The sequence below is a fragment of the Aulonocara stuartgranti genome (genome assembly GCF_965226115.1).
Source record: "Aulonocara stuartgranti genome assembly, chromosome: 18".
NCBI classification, from domain to species: Eukaryota; Metazoa; Chordata; class Actinopteri; order Cichliformes; family Cichlidae; genus Aulonocara; species Aulonocara stuartgranti.
In genome coordinates, this window is record NC_138954.1 from 6,823,933 (window position 1) to 6,835,762 (window position 11,830).

At 37.9% G+C, this 11,830-nt stretch overlaps 1 protein-coding gene across 1 annotated transcript in view; it reads left to right on the plus strand.

Moving 5' to 3' along the window:
* LOC309693110 (uncharacterized protein) overlaps positions 1-8,564 on the plus strand; it is a 72,004-nt gene extending 63,440 nt beyond the window's left edge. The window contains exon 5 of the mRNA XM_082512091.1: positions 8,443-8,564. Coding sequence (XP_082368217.1) covers positions 8,443-8,450 — 8 coding nt within the window. The 3' untranslated portion in view covers positions 8,451-8,564. The remainder of the gene's footprint in view (positions 1-8,442) is intronic.
* Positions 8,565-11,830: the final 3,266 nt, after the last annotated feature.

Below are 11,830 nucleotides of genomic sequence, written 5' to 3' on the forward strand. Positions count from 1 at the left end.
GTGTATATATTTATTTATATTTAGATTTCTTCATACATTCTTATATAGTTCTATATTGTGTATTTTGTTGTACAGTTATTTTATTTTCAACTCTAATTTATATATTTTATCTTATTCCTTCCCAGTTAAATTTACCCTTCATTCTAATTTGTGTTGTACAGTTATTTCATTTTTAACCTTAATTTATATTTTATTCCTTCTTAGTTAAATTTACCCTTTTTAATTTTTCATATTTATTTCCTATCTTATTCATAGCCTTTTCCTTTTTTGTTTTCTTTAGGTCACGAGCAGTTGTCCAAGCATTTCACTACATATCGTACTGTGTATGACTGTGTACGTGACAAATAAAATTTGAATTTGAATTTGGTGGAGGCAGCTACAGTTGTAGCCACAGCTGCCCTGGGACAGACTGACAGAAGCGAGGCTGCCATATCGCGCCATTGGCCCCTCTGGCCAACACCAGTAGGCGGTAGGGTAAAGTGTCTTGCCCAATGGGCTCGAACCGGCAACCTTACGGTTACAAGACGAACTGCCAACTTTTGAGCCACGATTGACCCTCTTTCTGTAAAGAGGTTTAGCCCAAACCTCTTTACAGAAAGAGGAATCTCTCTGAATCCTTTGGGTTTCTTGGCAAGTTCAAGCTTCAGCTCCTTCCATAGATGGGAGTGTTGTCTGGACACTGGCTAGGCCACTCAGTGACCTTAATGTGCTTCTTCTATAGCCAGTCATTCGTGGTATGTTTTAGGTAATTGTCAGTGTTGAAAAGGTTACTTTTAAAATGTATTACACTTAAGATTACAGAATACATGGCCCAAAATGTAGTTTGTAGCATATTCTGTTAAGTTACTAAATGTGAGTACAGTATTCTGAACTTGATACTTTGGATTACTTGATATATTGTCATGTTTTTTACAACTACATGAATGTGCTATTGCTGTGTGATTTATTGCTATTACTGTAGGCTACTTGCCACCAAGCTAACATTGTTAGCTGGCGTTAGCTGAGGTTAGTTCATAGACTGCAGACTGTTTGACTTGATGGATAGCATTAACAACCTGCTAGCTGCAAATAATCATGTGCAGCTCTGAAAGCAATACCAACTAGATTTTTTAATCTTACTATAAAATGAGTCACAGTAGGATGGACATTAGGTAAGGCTGCACTTTTTGCAATGAGGCCAACATTAGCTTTTAGAAAAAGAACTGACTTCCAGATGTTTCTTTAGGTTGGAGGCGGAGTCTTTTGAAGCTGAGAGCAGCTTGGTTGCTGGCAAACAGAGTTTGCATTGCACGGTCAGATTTTGCTCATCCCTTTCTTCTTTAAATGTGAAGCGATGTCAGAATTTCCAAGTAAGAAATGCATTCCTGCCCGTGCACTGCTGGCTCTTTTGGCTCCGGGTCCATTGTGTAGCTGACGCCATCAACATTAACAAGATGCTTACATTAGAGCCTCTTATTGCATTTTTTGTTTGGGTTTCCAGCACTGCATGGAATTACCAAAATTAGAGAGGGGATAGCCTAACGTATGAAACAGGAAAAGACTGCTGTGCAATCCATTTATTTCAACAAAGTAACTATATTCTAATTATCACCAATTTAAATGTTAACTGTAACGGAATACAGTTAGGGGAGACCGGGGATAGTTGTAACGTGGGTCAGTTGTAACACTTCCAATTTCTCCAATCAGGGCTAAGTTTCAAATGATGTGACTCATCCTGTGCATGCCCAATTCAGTTCTGCTGTCACATGTGAAAAATCAGCACATTTTGTCAAACACAGACAATTTAACATGAAAAAAAGTAATTTGTATGCCAAAAAGTAAGTTTTTCTACTTTATTTCAGTTTCTAATAGCATTATTTGCTTTTCAGTTAAACTCATCAAAATTAAATTGTGTTATTTGTATGTCTATGGGGATATATTCTGTGTAGGTCTTTAGTGCTAATGTTTTAGCCGTTGGCTGTAATGTTAGCTAGTTCATGGCTATAGGAGTCTGGGTCAGTTGTAACAGCAACAGTCTGGGTTAGTTGTAACAATAATGCAGATGTTACAACTTACCACACTATTACTTTAACTTATATTAAACAAGTTGGGGCAACAACATCAGCAGAGAGAGGTTCACTGGTCACATTTGTATATGCGGTTAATGCCATTGGCAACACAATTCCTCCACTGTTTGTGTTCCCACACATACATTATGCAGGCCACTGTGTCAGAAATGGACGAGTAGGAAGTACTGGTAGTGGAAATAAGTCAGGATGGGTGCAAGAAACAGATTTCCTCATCTTTCTGAAGCACTTTGCAAACCACACCAAGGTAAGCCATGATAAAAAGTAATGGAATTGCGATGCTGGTGAACAACTACATTTTTTCAGCTTCATTGTTATGTTCAAAATTGGTGCAAGAGTTGTAGGTTATAATGCCCACTGAGCCAATGAGGCCAAACTCAAGGAAGACCAATCAAAATTAATGAAATATTCAGTTGCAGAAAATTCCATAACTTGTCTTTTTTGGGGGGTTGGAATATGTTCAAAAGCTAGATTTCTGCATTCTGTCACACACACACACAGCTACATAAATGGCTCTAAGTGCATTCATGTGTTGAATAAACAAAGATTATATGTTAATGCTTTGTTAGTACCCTTATTTCATTGTGTTACATTTCACCCCAGGATATGTTACAACTAACCCAGACTATGGGGTTAATTGTAACATTTCACTCTTTGTGTTTGAGACCATACCATGCAATGGGTAATTGTGCTGCAGAGAAAATAGCTGCACTATTTAATAGCCGAGACATGTAAATACTTTGCATTACATTTTGAATCCACTACCTTAAAAAAGCTCCAATTTACAGACAGAAATGTCAAAAATGTTACAACTATCCCCGGTCTCCCCTACTCACGCTTTGTATTTTAAATATGTAACGCTGGTACATGCATTCCGTTACTCACCAACACTGTCCATCTTATATATTCTGGCTGAGAGAAGGAGGTCTCAGATTTTATGGTACACGACCCCTCACTGCAGCGAAGTTGTCCTCTGCCTTTAGCAGAGAAACAGCCCAAGGCATAATGTTTCTACCTCCATGTTTGATTGTGGGAATGGTGTTCTTTGCTTTTCTCTTCCTCCAAAAACAGCAGATCAATTTGATACCAAATAACTCAGTGTTGGTTTCATCACACAACACTTTCTCCCAAGCACTGTCTGAATCATTGAGATGCTCGAGCCTAAACAAACCTATACATGTGCCTTCTTGAGCAGGGGGACCTTGCAGGTGCTACAAAATTTCACTCCATTATGGCATAATGTGTTAGAAAGCTTTGCCAAGCTTCTTGCTGATGGTTTTGTAGCCCATTCCAACCTTGTGTAGGTCTATAATCTTGTCTCTATCATTGTTTGACAGCTCTTTGATCTAGCCCATGGTGGTAAAGAGGTTGGAAACTTTAGAAACTCATCTTCTAGACAGGTGTGCTCTGTAATGAGTTAACATCAGAATTATCTGTGCTTGATTGATGATTAAATGTAATTTGTGTGTCAGATCGGGAACCTAGCCAATCTGTGCGAGCCAGACTTCTGGCTGGGTTGTAAGGGATCAAATAATTATTTCACTCAATGACATGCAAATCAATTTATAACTTATGCAACATAAACATATTTTTAGTTAATATTCTGTTCCTCCTCGTTAAAATAACAATAATAACCATATAAATTACAGACTCTCTACAAGTGAACAAACTTAGAAATTCAGCACGGGATCAAATAATTATTTCTTCCATTGCAGACTTCAAGGCTATAAGGCTATAAGACATAAGGCTAATGACTTACACAAGCGACCTCATTAGCACTCACAGTAGTGACAGGAGGGTGGGGAAAAGACGTTGCATTAAGGCCCAACTACTGCATCATTCTCTAGCCAAAACACAATCAGTAACTGCAACATACATTCCCGAGCATTCAGAAAAGAAACTGTTTCGAGAGCTGTTAACTTGGCCTTTTGCAAAAAATTACAACTTTTTAATGAGTAGCAAGATAACGTGTAATACATACTTCAAATAACTAAAAGTAACAGTAAAAAGTAGAGTTCTTTTTGTGTGGCTTATGTATAACTGGATTGTCATTTTCTGCTCTGACATGCATGCAGAAACAAAATTACACATGCAGTCCCTCCCACAATGGAAAAAAAGGTATTACTGGCACATGAGTCTTGTTTCGCCAAAGCCAAAACAAACACACCAAAGAAACCTCCCGCCTTTCTCACCCAACAATACACAGCATCTAAATGTCATCGCTAAGGCAGTCCAGGCCTTTATTTGGATTGATGTGTGACGATGTTCCCACTGTGATACACCATCCGTTGGTGAGGGGCCAGGGAGTTTGCATGGACAGTCGCCCACTGCGAGGTCCATCTGTGTGGGAGATGCTGCAGAGCTTGGCCCCCTCGCCTGTGGAGGAGATGGATCTCTTACAGGTGCCTCTGCCAGCATGGATCAATTAGGAATCAGATGCACACATGCACAGAAAACATGCACAAGTGCACACCCACTCAATTACACCAAGACATGCACAAAAATAAAATATACATAATTGCTGTTCCTCTCCTTTTGAATGTGTGGGTTTTCTGCTCTCCTCCATATGGAAAACCCAGATTTTCGTTTTCGGTAAAACAATTCCATAACTCTTGACTTTACAGAAAGACATCCGCAGGGCACTAATTATCTTATTATGATTCATTTCAACTCATTATGCTGATGGAATTCATGGAACACAAAAGGTTCGAAGGTTAATTAATAATTATACAAAACCCCCCACATTAAATAAACGTGGGAAATTTTACATAGCTAAAGAAGCACACATGCAGAGACAGAACAATACTTGATATTGCATGAGCAATTTTTTTCTGTTAAATTTTGCTGCTTTTAAATAAAGATGGCTCTTTTTTGAAGGTTAGTGTCCTTTTAAGTAATGATAAGCCATTTGTAGTTCAGAAAGTTGAGAAACTGAGGTATGTTTCTTTGCATGGATTGCACAAGTATATGGGTCCCTGCAAATCCAGTAAGATATTGCCTTGACAATTTACATTTTAGTTGGAAGGGTTGGCTCATGCTGATGGAACTATAGAAAAACAATTGTGCGCATGAATTATTATTATTTTTCCTAAACTAAATTGAAGTAAGGTACAAATAAGTAGCTATGAAGCGCTATATAGCATACAGACTAAGTCAGCTACTAGCTTGCAAGGATAGCTTATCTAAACAGTGAGCCCAAAACAGGGGCAAAAGGAATAAAACTCACTTTACTGACTTCCATGTGTCAAGTTGCAAGAAACAATTTGTTTTTCCATAACAGTGAATGTGTAGATAAAATCACGCTTTACTAACCAGTTCAAAATAACAACATTAAAAGTGATGATATGCAATTGTTATCAGTTAATTCAGCTATCGCACCATGCTGGCCATCTAAGTTTAGCATAAAGCTTTTTGATAAGATGGTGTCAGTAGGTGAAAAATTCAGGGGATCACCAAAAGGGATTTTTGTACATGAATGAAGGTACATGCAAAGTTCACATCAAACCATTGACATGTAGTTTCAGGTTTGCTATCTTTATCTGACCATTTATTTATTTATAGCAAGTAGGTGGTTTAAAGAAGTCACAATGTCCTCTAAAGACACAGCAGTTACTACATACATACTTTCATTAAGACGTTGCTCAGACAACTTAGATTTAAGGAGGGGATTCTCTGAATTGGGAAAAACAAAATGTTCCACCGCTGAAACTTGTGGTTTTGTGACAACATCACTCTCCTCTGCAGTTCGTCTACACTTGCCCTGAACAAGACTTTTCCATGAATAGGTTCTACTGTGAAAGCTTCTACCTGAAAGAGCTGAATACCTTGCTAAAGCATTCCATAGCTGTGGTAAACAGGGAAGTACTAAGAATTCATATTCAGATTATCAGAAAAAGTTCCAAGAATCCAGCAGACATGTGAGTAGAACACCTAAACTTGTCAATTAGCATAATTACTGTGTGATCATAAAAAAGGAAGAGCAAGAGCACGTTATTGTCAAACATGCTAAAATAAGATGGTACAGAGACATCCGAAGAAGTCATTCAAAATTAATGCCTATGCTAAGCCTGGGCGGAGTTGGTCCCGTAGTAAGGTAAACACTGTTCTCATGAGCACCCAAACTGTTCAGTCACGTCACTGCAGTGGTATGTCATGCATATCCAAACACCTGTGATTCTATGCTTTGAATGGTGACAGGCATGTGTATTTAGCAATCAGGTCTGATAAACAAGGCATTTCTGCTGCGAGACAAACCATGAAGTTTCTCATACCTATGACTCACTCCTGCCGTGTTGCCTAACAGACAGTTTTGCTTGCTTAATCTCATGCCAGATTTTGTGACGAGAAATCAAAGTTATCTCAGTAGAACATAAGCCTGTGAATAGCTAATCAGTGCTGGCAAAAAGCAAGCGAGTTAGTTAAATTATTATTGACCTCCTAACTTCGCTAACATCTTCTTGGCTACAGCAGCACTCACATAGGATGTATCAGTGGCTAAGAAGTCATGCTTAAATCCCTTGTTTGCCTGAATTGGGTGTTTCTTTGATGTTATTTTTAGTGTTCTATTGTGATTACCTGAGCGAAAACATATCTTAGTTTTTTTCGAATCAAAGAAAAATGACCCATAGTGCTGAAAGTTTCAGAAGACAGTGAACATAAGCAAAACATTTTTAAGCACAACTCTCAAACTCTCGCTCTACTACTTCAACTGCCTGCAGAGACATTACCTCAGCCTGAGGCTACTTGACAGCATTTAACTGACAAGTTTTAGGCCAGGAACCTATATTCACCTGTCACTCACAGAAAGCTCTGCAAAATGCTGAGTAAATGTAAAACCGATTCCATTGTTATATTATTATACATTTACACATTTTACTTTGAAATAAAATGTATTTGTGTATTAATATCTGGTTAGTAATTTAGCAATTTTGAAAAAAAGCACATTATAAAATGTTTTAAGATTGAACATTCCCTTTATTTTTACAGTTGAACCATACAGCATTTAAGACATTTTTCTAAAGTCATTTAACTGCTTAAGCTAAATAGCCTCACCACTTTTCTGGGGGGAAATTGTGAGCAATTTTGTAAAGCCCTATATTTTCCCGTAAAAGACCTACTAAACATTTTTAGACAGATAAAGTCTGTCTTATCCAAATCATACTTTATTCCTTGGTAGGGTAATTCCCTGTTTGCTTACACTACATGAGACATGCAGACCAAACTGGACCAGACATGCCCTTTATAAGAATTAGAATGATTATATCATGCACATGCTGGCTGGCAGGTGTACAGCTACAATAGTGTTACAGATTTATTTTTCCCATGGCCTGATTCCAGCTTCTGTTATTAACAATGGTGTAATGTGGGTCTGTCTGCCTGTGCCTGCTTGTTCCTGAGAAACTCTAGAGGAGGTGTTGCTGTGGGGAAGAAAAGTACATTGCATGAGCTAACATGCCACAGCTTCTCTGACATGCATGAGATTTGGCTTACTCAATCTGCCGTTCCTCCTTTTGTTAACAAAGTTCAATGTTATGCTTGGCCCGTAGTGGAATCATTTAACCTGCAGACTGCATAATTGTTCCATTTTTTCCAAATTAGTTGCACTTAAATTCAATTTGGAGTACTATCAAAGTGTTTCTAATTTCATAGCTGATTAATGTAATGCTACATGCAGTGCACTATGAATATCTGTATGGTGGGGGCCTCGTATAATGGTCAAAAACACTTTATTCTTTTTGGCTGTGTAACAGATGAGAAAGCGAGTTAGGAAACAGAGGCTATAGTTATTAGCTATAGTACAGAAACTACATTTGTTGCGACTTAATTTAGTGTTTATGAATGTTAATTTGTGTTTTTTATAGTGAAATCCAATATTATGTGCAGTCAGGGGCTTGGCAAGTTGTAAGTCAGAAAGTGAAGAAGCTACCATATTGTAAGTATTATTTCTGATAGGTGATCAGTTGGCGTTAGATTTAGGAGAACAATAACTTGCATGCACTCAAGTGTACCTAGTATCTAGTGTGCACGGTGTACTAATGCAAAGGTCTGAGATACAGTATACGAGTGCAACAACAATCCAAAACCCATATAATATTATACGAGGCTAAATGACTATGTAATAATTAATGAATACAAAATATTATGCTTTGAATATTTCAGACGTCAAGCTCTTAGCCAGCGAACCTCTCATGAAAATTGAAGGCATCTAAACAATACCTCTTCATCAGCATCTCGACAAATTAATGCTTTGGGTACATTTATGATCAGCTATAAGGGGAAAAAAAGAAGCAGATCATTTGCACTGTGTGAAACAAATCTATTTCTCCCTTCAGGGCTTTCCCTGGCTTTGATTATGTAAACTGGTTCTCTTGTGCAGACTTGTGAGGTGATCCAATTCATGTAAAGAGTGCTGCAGGCTCTTCTACTGGTGCTGTCAGTGCTTCTCCATGTCCTGCAACCTACATTTCCACAGCACATGCATGTACATAGTCATATTTTTAATTTTCCTTTTTTTCCCCAACTTCCCTGCATCTGTCTATGACTATTTGCATAGCTTCCACATTTTTTACTACTAGTGGAAGGATGAATTTCAATAAAAATTAAGAGCAAAACAACTGTAATGTAAATAAGAGATTTTTTATATTTCCCTTAGCCTGAATGGATGTTAGAAAACATGGGATCTTTTAAGTGAACAATTAAAAAAGAAATATATATAAGATAATAAACGAGAGGGTAATGGTAAGGAAAGTCATTGGTTCATATACCTCATCACCTCTCCTAGGATAGGCCCAATACACTTCGCCTAGGAGGTCCTCATCACAGCAGATACACCAGTCACACCAGTCTTTCTGTCACTCTCCTGCTCTACTCACCCCTCACTCATGAACAAGACCCTGAGCTTCACTTGGTGCTCCAACTTGCCCCCGGTCTGCAGCGGGCAGTCTTCCTATTTTTGGGAACCACAGCCACAGATTTGGAGATCTCACTTCTCATCTCAACTCAGACTCAGCTGCAAGCCACCCCAGTTCAAGCTGGAAGTCATGAATCAACAGAACCAATTCTGTTCAATTCAATTTAATTTTTATACAGCACCAAAACACAATAATCGTTGCCTCAAAGTGCTTTATATTGCAAGGTAGACCCTACAATAATACATATAAAATCACATCATATACAAAAAGCAGAGATGACATCATGAACCCTAAACAAGAAATTCTTATTCTTATCATATATATATTTTTTTTCATTTGTCCAATACTGTTCATAAATATTATGAACAGTATTAGTGACAAATGGTAGCCCTGTCTGTCCAGTCTGACTTACTGTACTACTGGCAGTGTGAAGCAAGCTCCCACTATGGCTTTACAGGGACCAGCTATTTCTGAAACCAACAACAGCTAGTTAGACACTGCAGGCAATGAATTTACCTCATGCTGTTGCTACCTTCCTGCGTGTGATACAGGAACAAAGGTAACACCTTTGTTGAGTAGACCTTCCTGAGCTGAGTCCTGCACAGTCACATCAGCGGACGTGTTTCCTTTACTCCTTGGAGGGTAATTGCCTTATCAACACTCATTTTCATATGAGCCATGACCAGGTCGTGCCCTGACTGGGATCCAAAAGCATTTGTGTTTTTAAATAAGCACTAATCTAAGCAAAAAATAAAAGAAGAAGAAGAAGAAAGCTATGGAGTCACACAATTAGGAATTGAATGACCGACAAAGTCATAAAAAACCCACCTGTGACAAAATAATATGCCTCTGGGGTCTTTGCAGACCCCAGATAGTAGGATGAGTTTTTTTAGAATGAAGTTTAACTTGAATTTTACTTTTTACTTTTTTAGTTGGCAAACAATGAATATGGATTCAGCATCTACCTCCATTTCTTCAGAAGTTATCAATATGAAAAGCTCATCTCTATTGGCAGAAATCTGAATCTGGAATGCCACAATATCTGATCAGGGCTTCCTGGGCAGAAAGCTCATGTACTGAGAAGACCTTATGGAAATGTTAATATCATTAAGATAAAGTATCAGACAACCTATATGTTCTAAAGAGTAAAACAGACTTTCAGTGTTAGCAATGCATATTTAAGATATGTGAATATTTTATAACAGTAAAAGAGTTGATGCTGTTGAATAGACTGAACCTGTGATTCTGCCATAAACCCACAATGCATCAGCTGATAGTCATGTTTGCTTTTGGCTTAGGAAGTTGCTGGCAGTGATTAGACAGTGAACACTGAGCCTATGCACAATGAAAACTCTGTGTCTGTCACAAAATTAGAAAGTACACGTTGAATTGATATCATTAAACACACCAGCATATCTCTCAGACGCATTAATACATTATTTACATTCTAGAAGGAACTTGAATTTCCAGTCAAAGCACTGACATAAATGTCTTGATGCATGCTCAAAGCGAGGAAATCAAGAAAATCGATTTGTTTATAAGGATGCAGTATTTTCAGTTGCTGAAGCCAGGAACTCAGAGATGTTGTAGGTAACAAAACTGCTGACAATGTGTCTCGGGATGGCTGTAGCTCAGGAGGTAGCACCTCATCCAGTAACTGGAAGGTTGGTGGTTCAATCCGTGGTTGCTGGCCAATTAATTGGTGATATGTGTGAATGTAAGATAGAAATCAGTCAGTGGCAGAAACATAACAAAACCATGGATGGTGTGAAATTTGAGTGCTCAAGTAGAATGGAAAAGGTATATACAAGAACCAGTCCATTTACCATAGGTAGACTGTATTTATTGAGGTAAATACCTACAGACTAGGTGTAACTTGCACAGGGTAATCTCTGGCAGGATGTTCAATCAATAGTGATGTGTGATTCATAAACGAGCCAGCAGTAAGAGATAATTTTTTGTAGCGAACAGCAAAAGCCCACTCCCATCAAAAGCGGGCATTGGGCAACGCAGTGCTTTAAATCTCCTCATCCTCAAAGACAGACTAGGATCATACCTTTATGTAAAAGCCAGGGAGAGTAATGATACAGAGCGACAGAGGGGGGCTATAAATGCAAGTGGGTCGAAAAAAAGTGAAATAACAAGCAAAAACAGAAAAGGACCTGCATGTCAATGATATTGGTGACTGAAAAGCTCAGAGTAGAATTTGTAAAATAAGGAGCTGTCTGAAGCTAAACCCATTTCTATTTTAATTTTTCTTTTCTGCCCATATGGAAAATATATATATAAATCTTATAAAGTTTGTATCTGTCTTGTGTGAAACTTGTATGAAAAGCATATAAGAGTGAAAACAGATTTAAGAGCCCTTGAAAAATTATATAATGAAACTTGTATGTTTTGGATACTTACTAAAACAATGTATGAAAGTAATGAGAAAGTGGCCACTTTCATGAGTAAATCATGTAATCCTTATATGATTTACTCATGAAAGTGGCCACTTTCATGAGTAATCACATATAAGTTTTTACTATTTCTTTTCCATATGGGTGGAGAACAAAAAATGTTAAACTTTTGATCAGGCCTTAATCTCATGTATGTTCACCCTAGTAGTAAGTGCATAAAAATATGGCCTTCCAACACACAAACCATTCATAATTGCTAAATTAGGGTAAAATAAAAAGCCTCTGAATGAGGAGCCATTTGAGAGCCATAAAAGCTGAATCTCTACCGGTCAATAATCAGCTGAACGATTCAACTGTACTGTTTATAAGGTTAGGTCAATCTGCAGTTACCTAAGACTGAAGAAGTCACTTGGATGAGTAATGAAATGTTCCTCAAACTGAAAATGCTGCG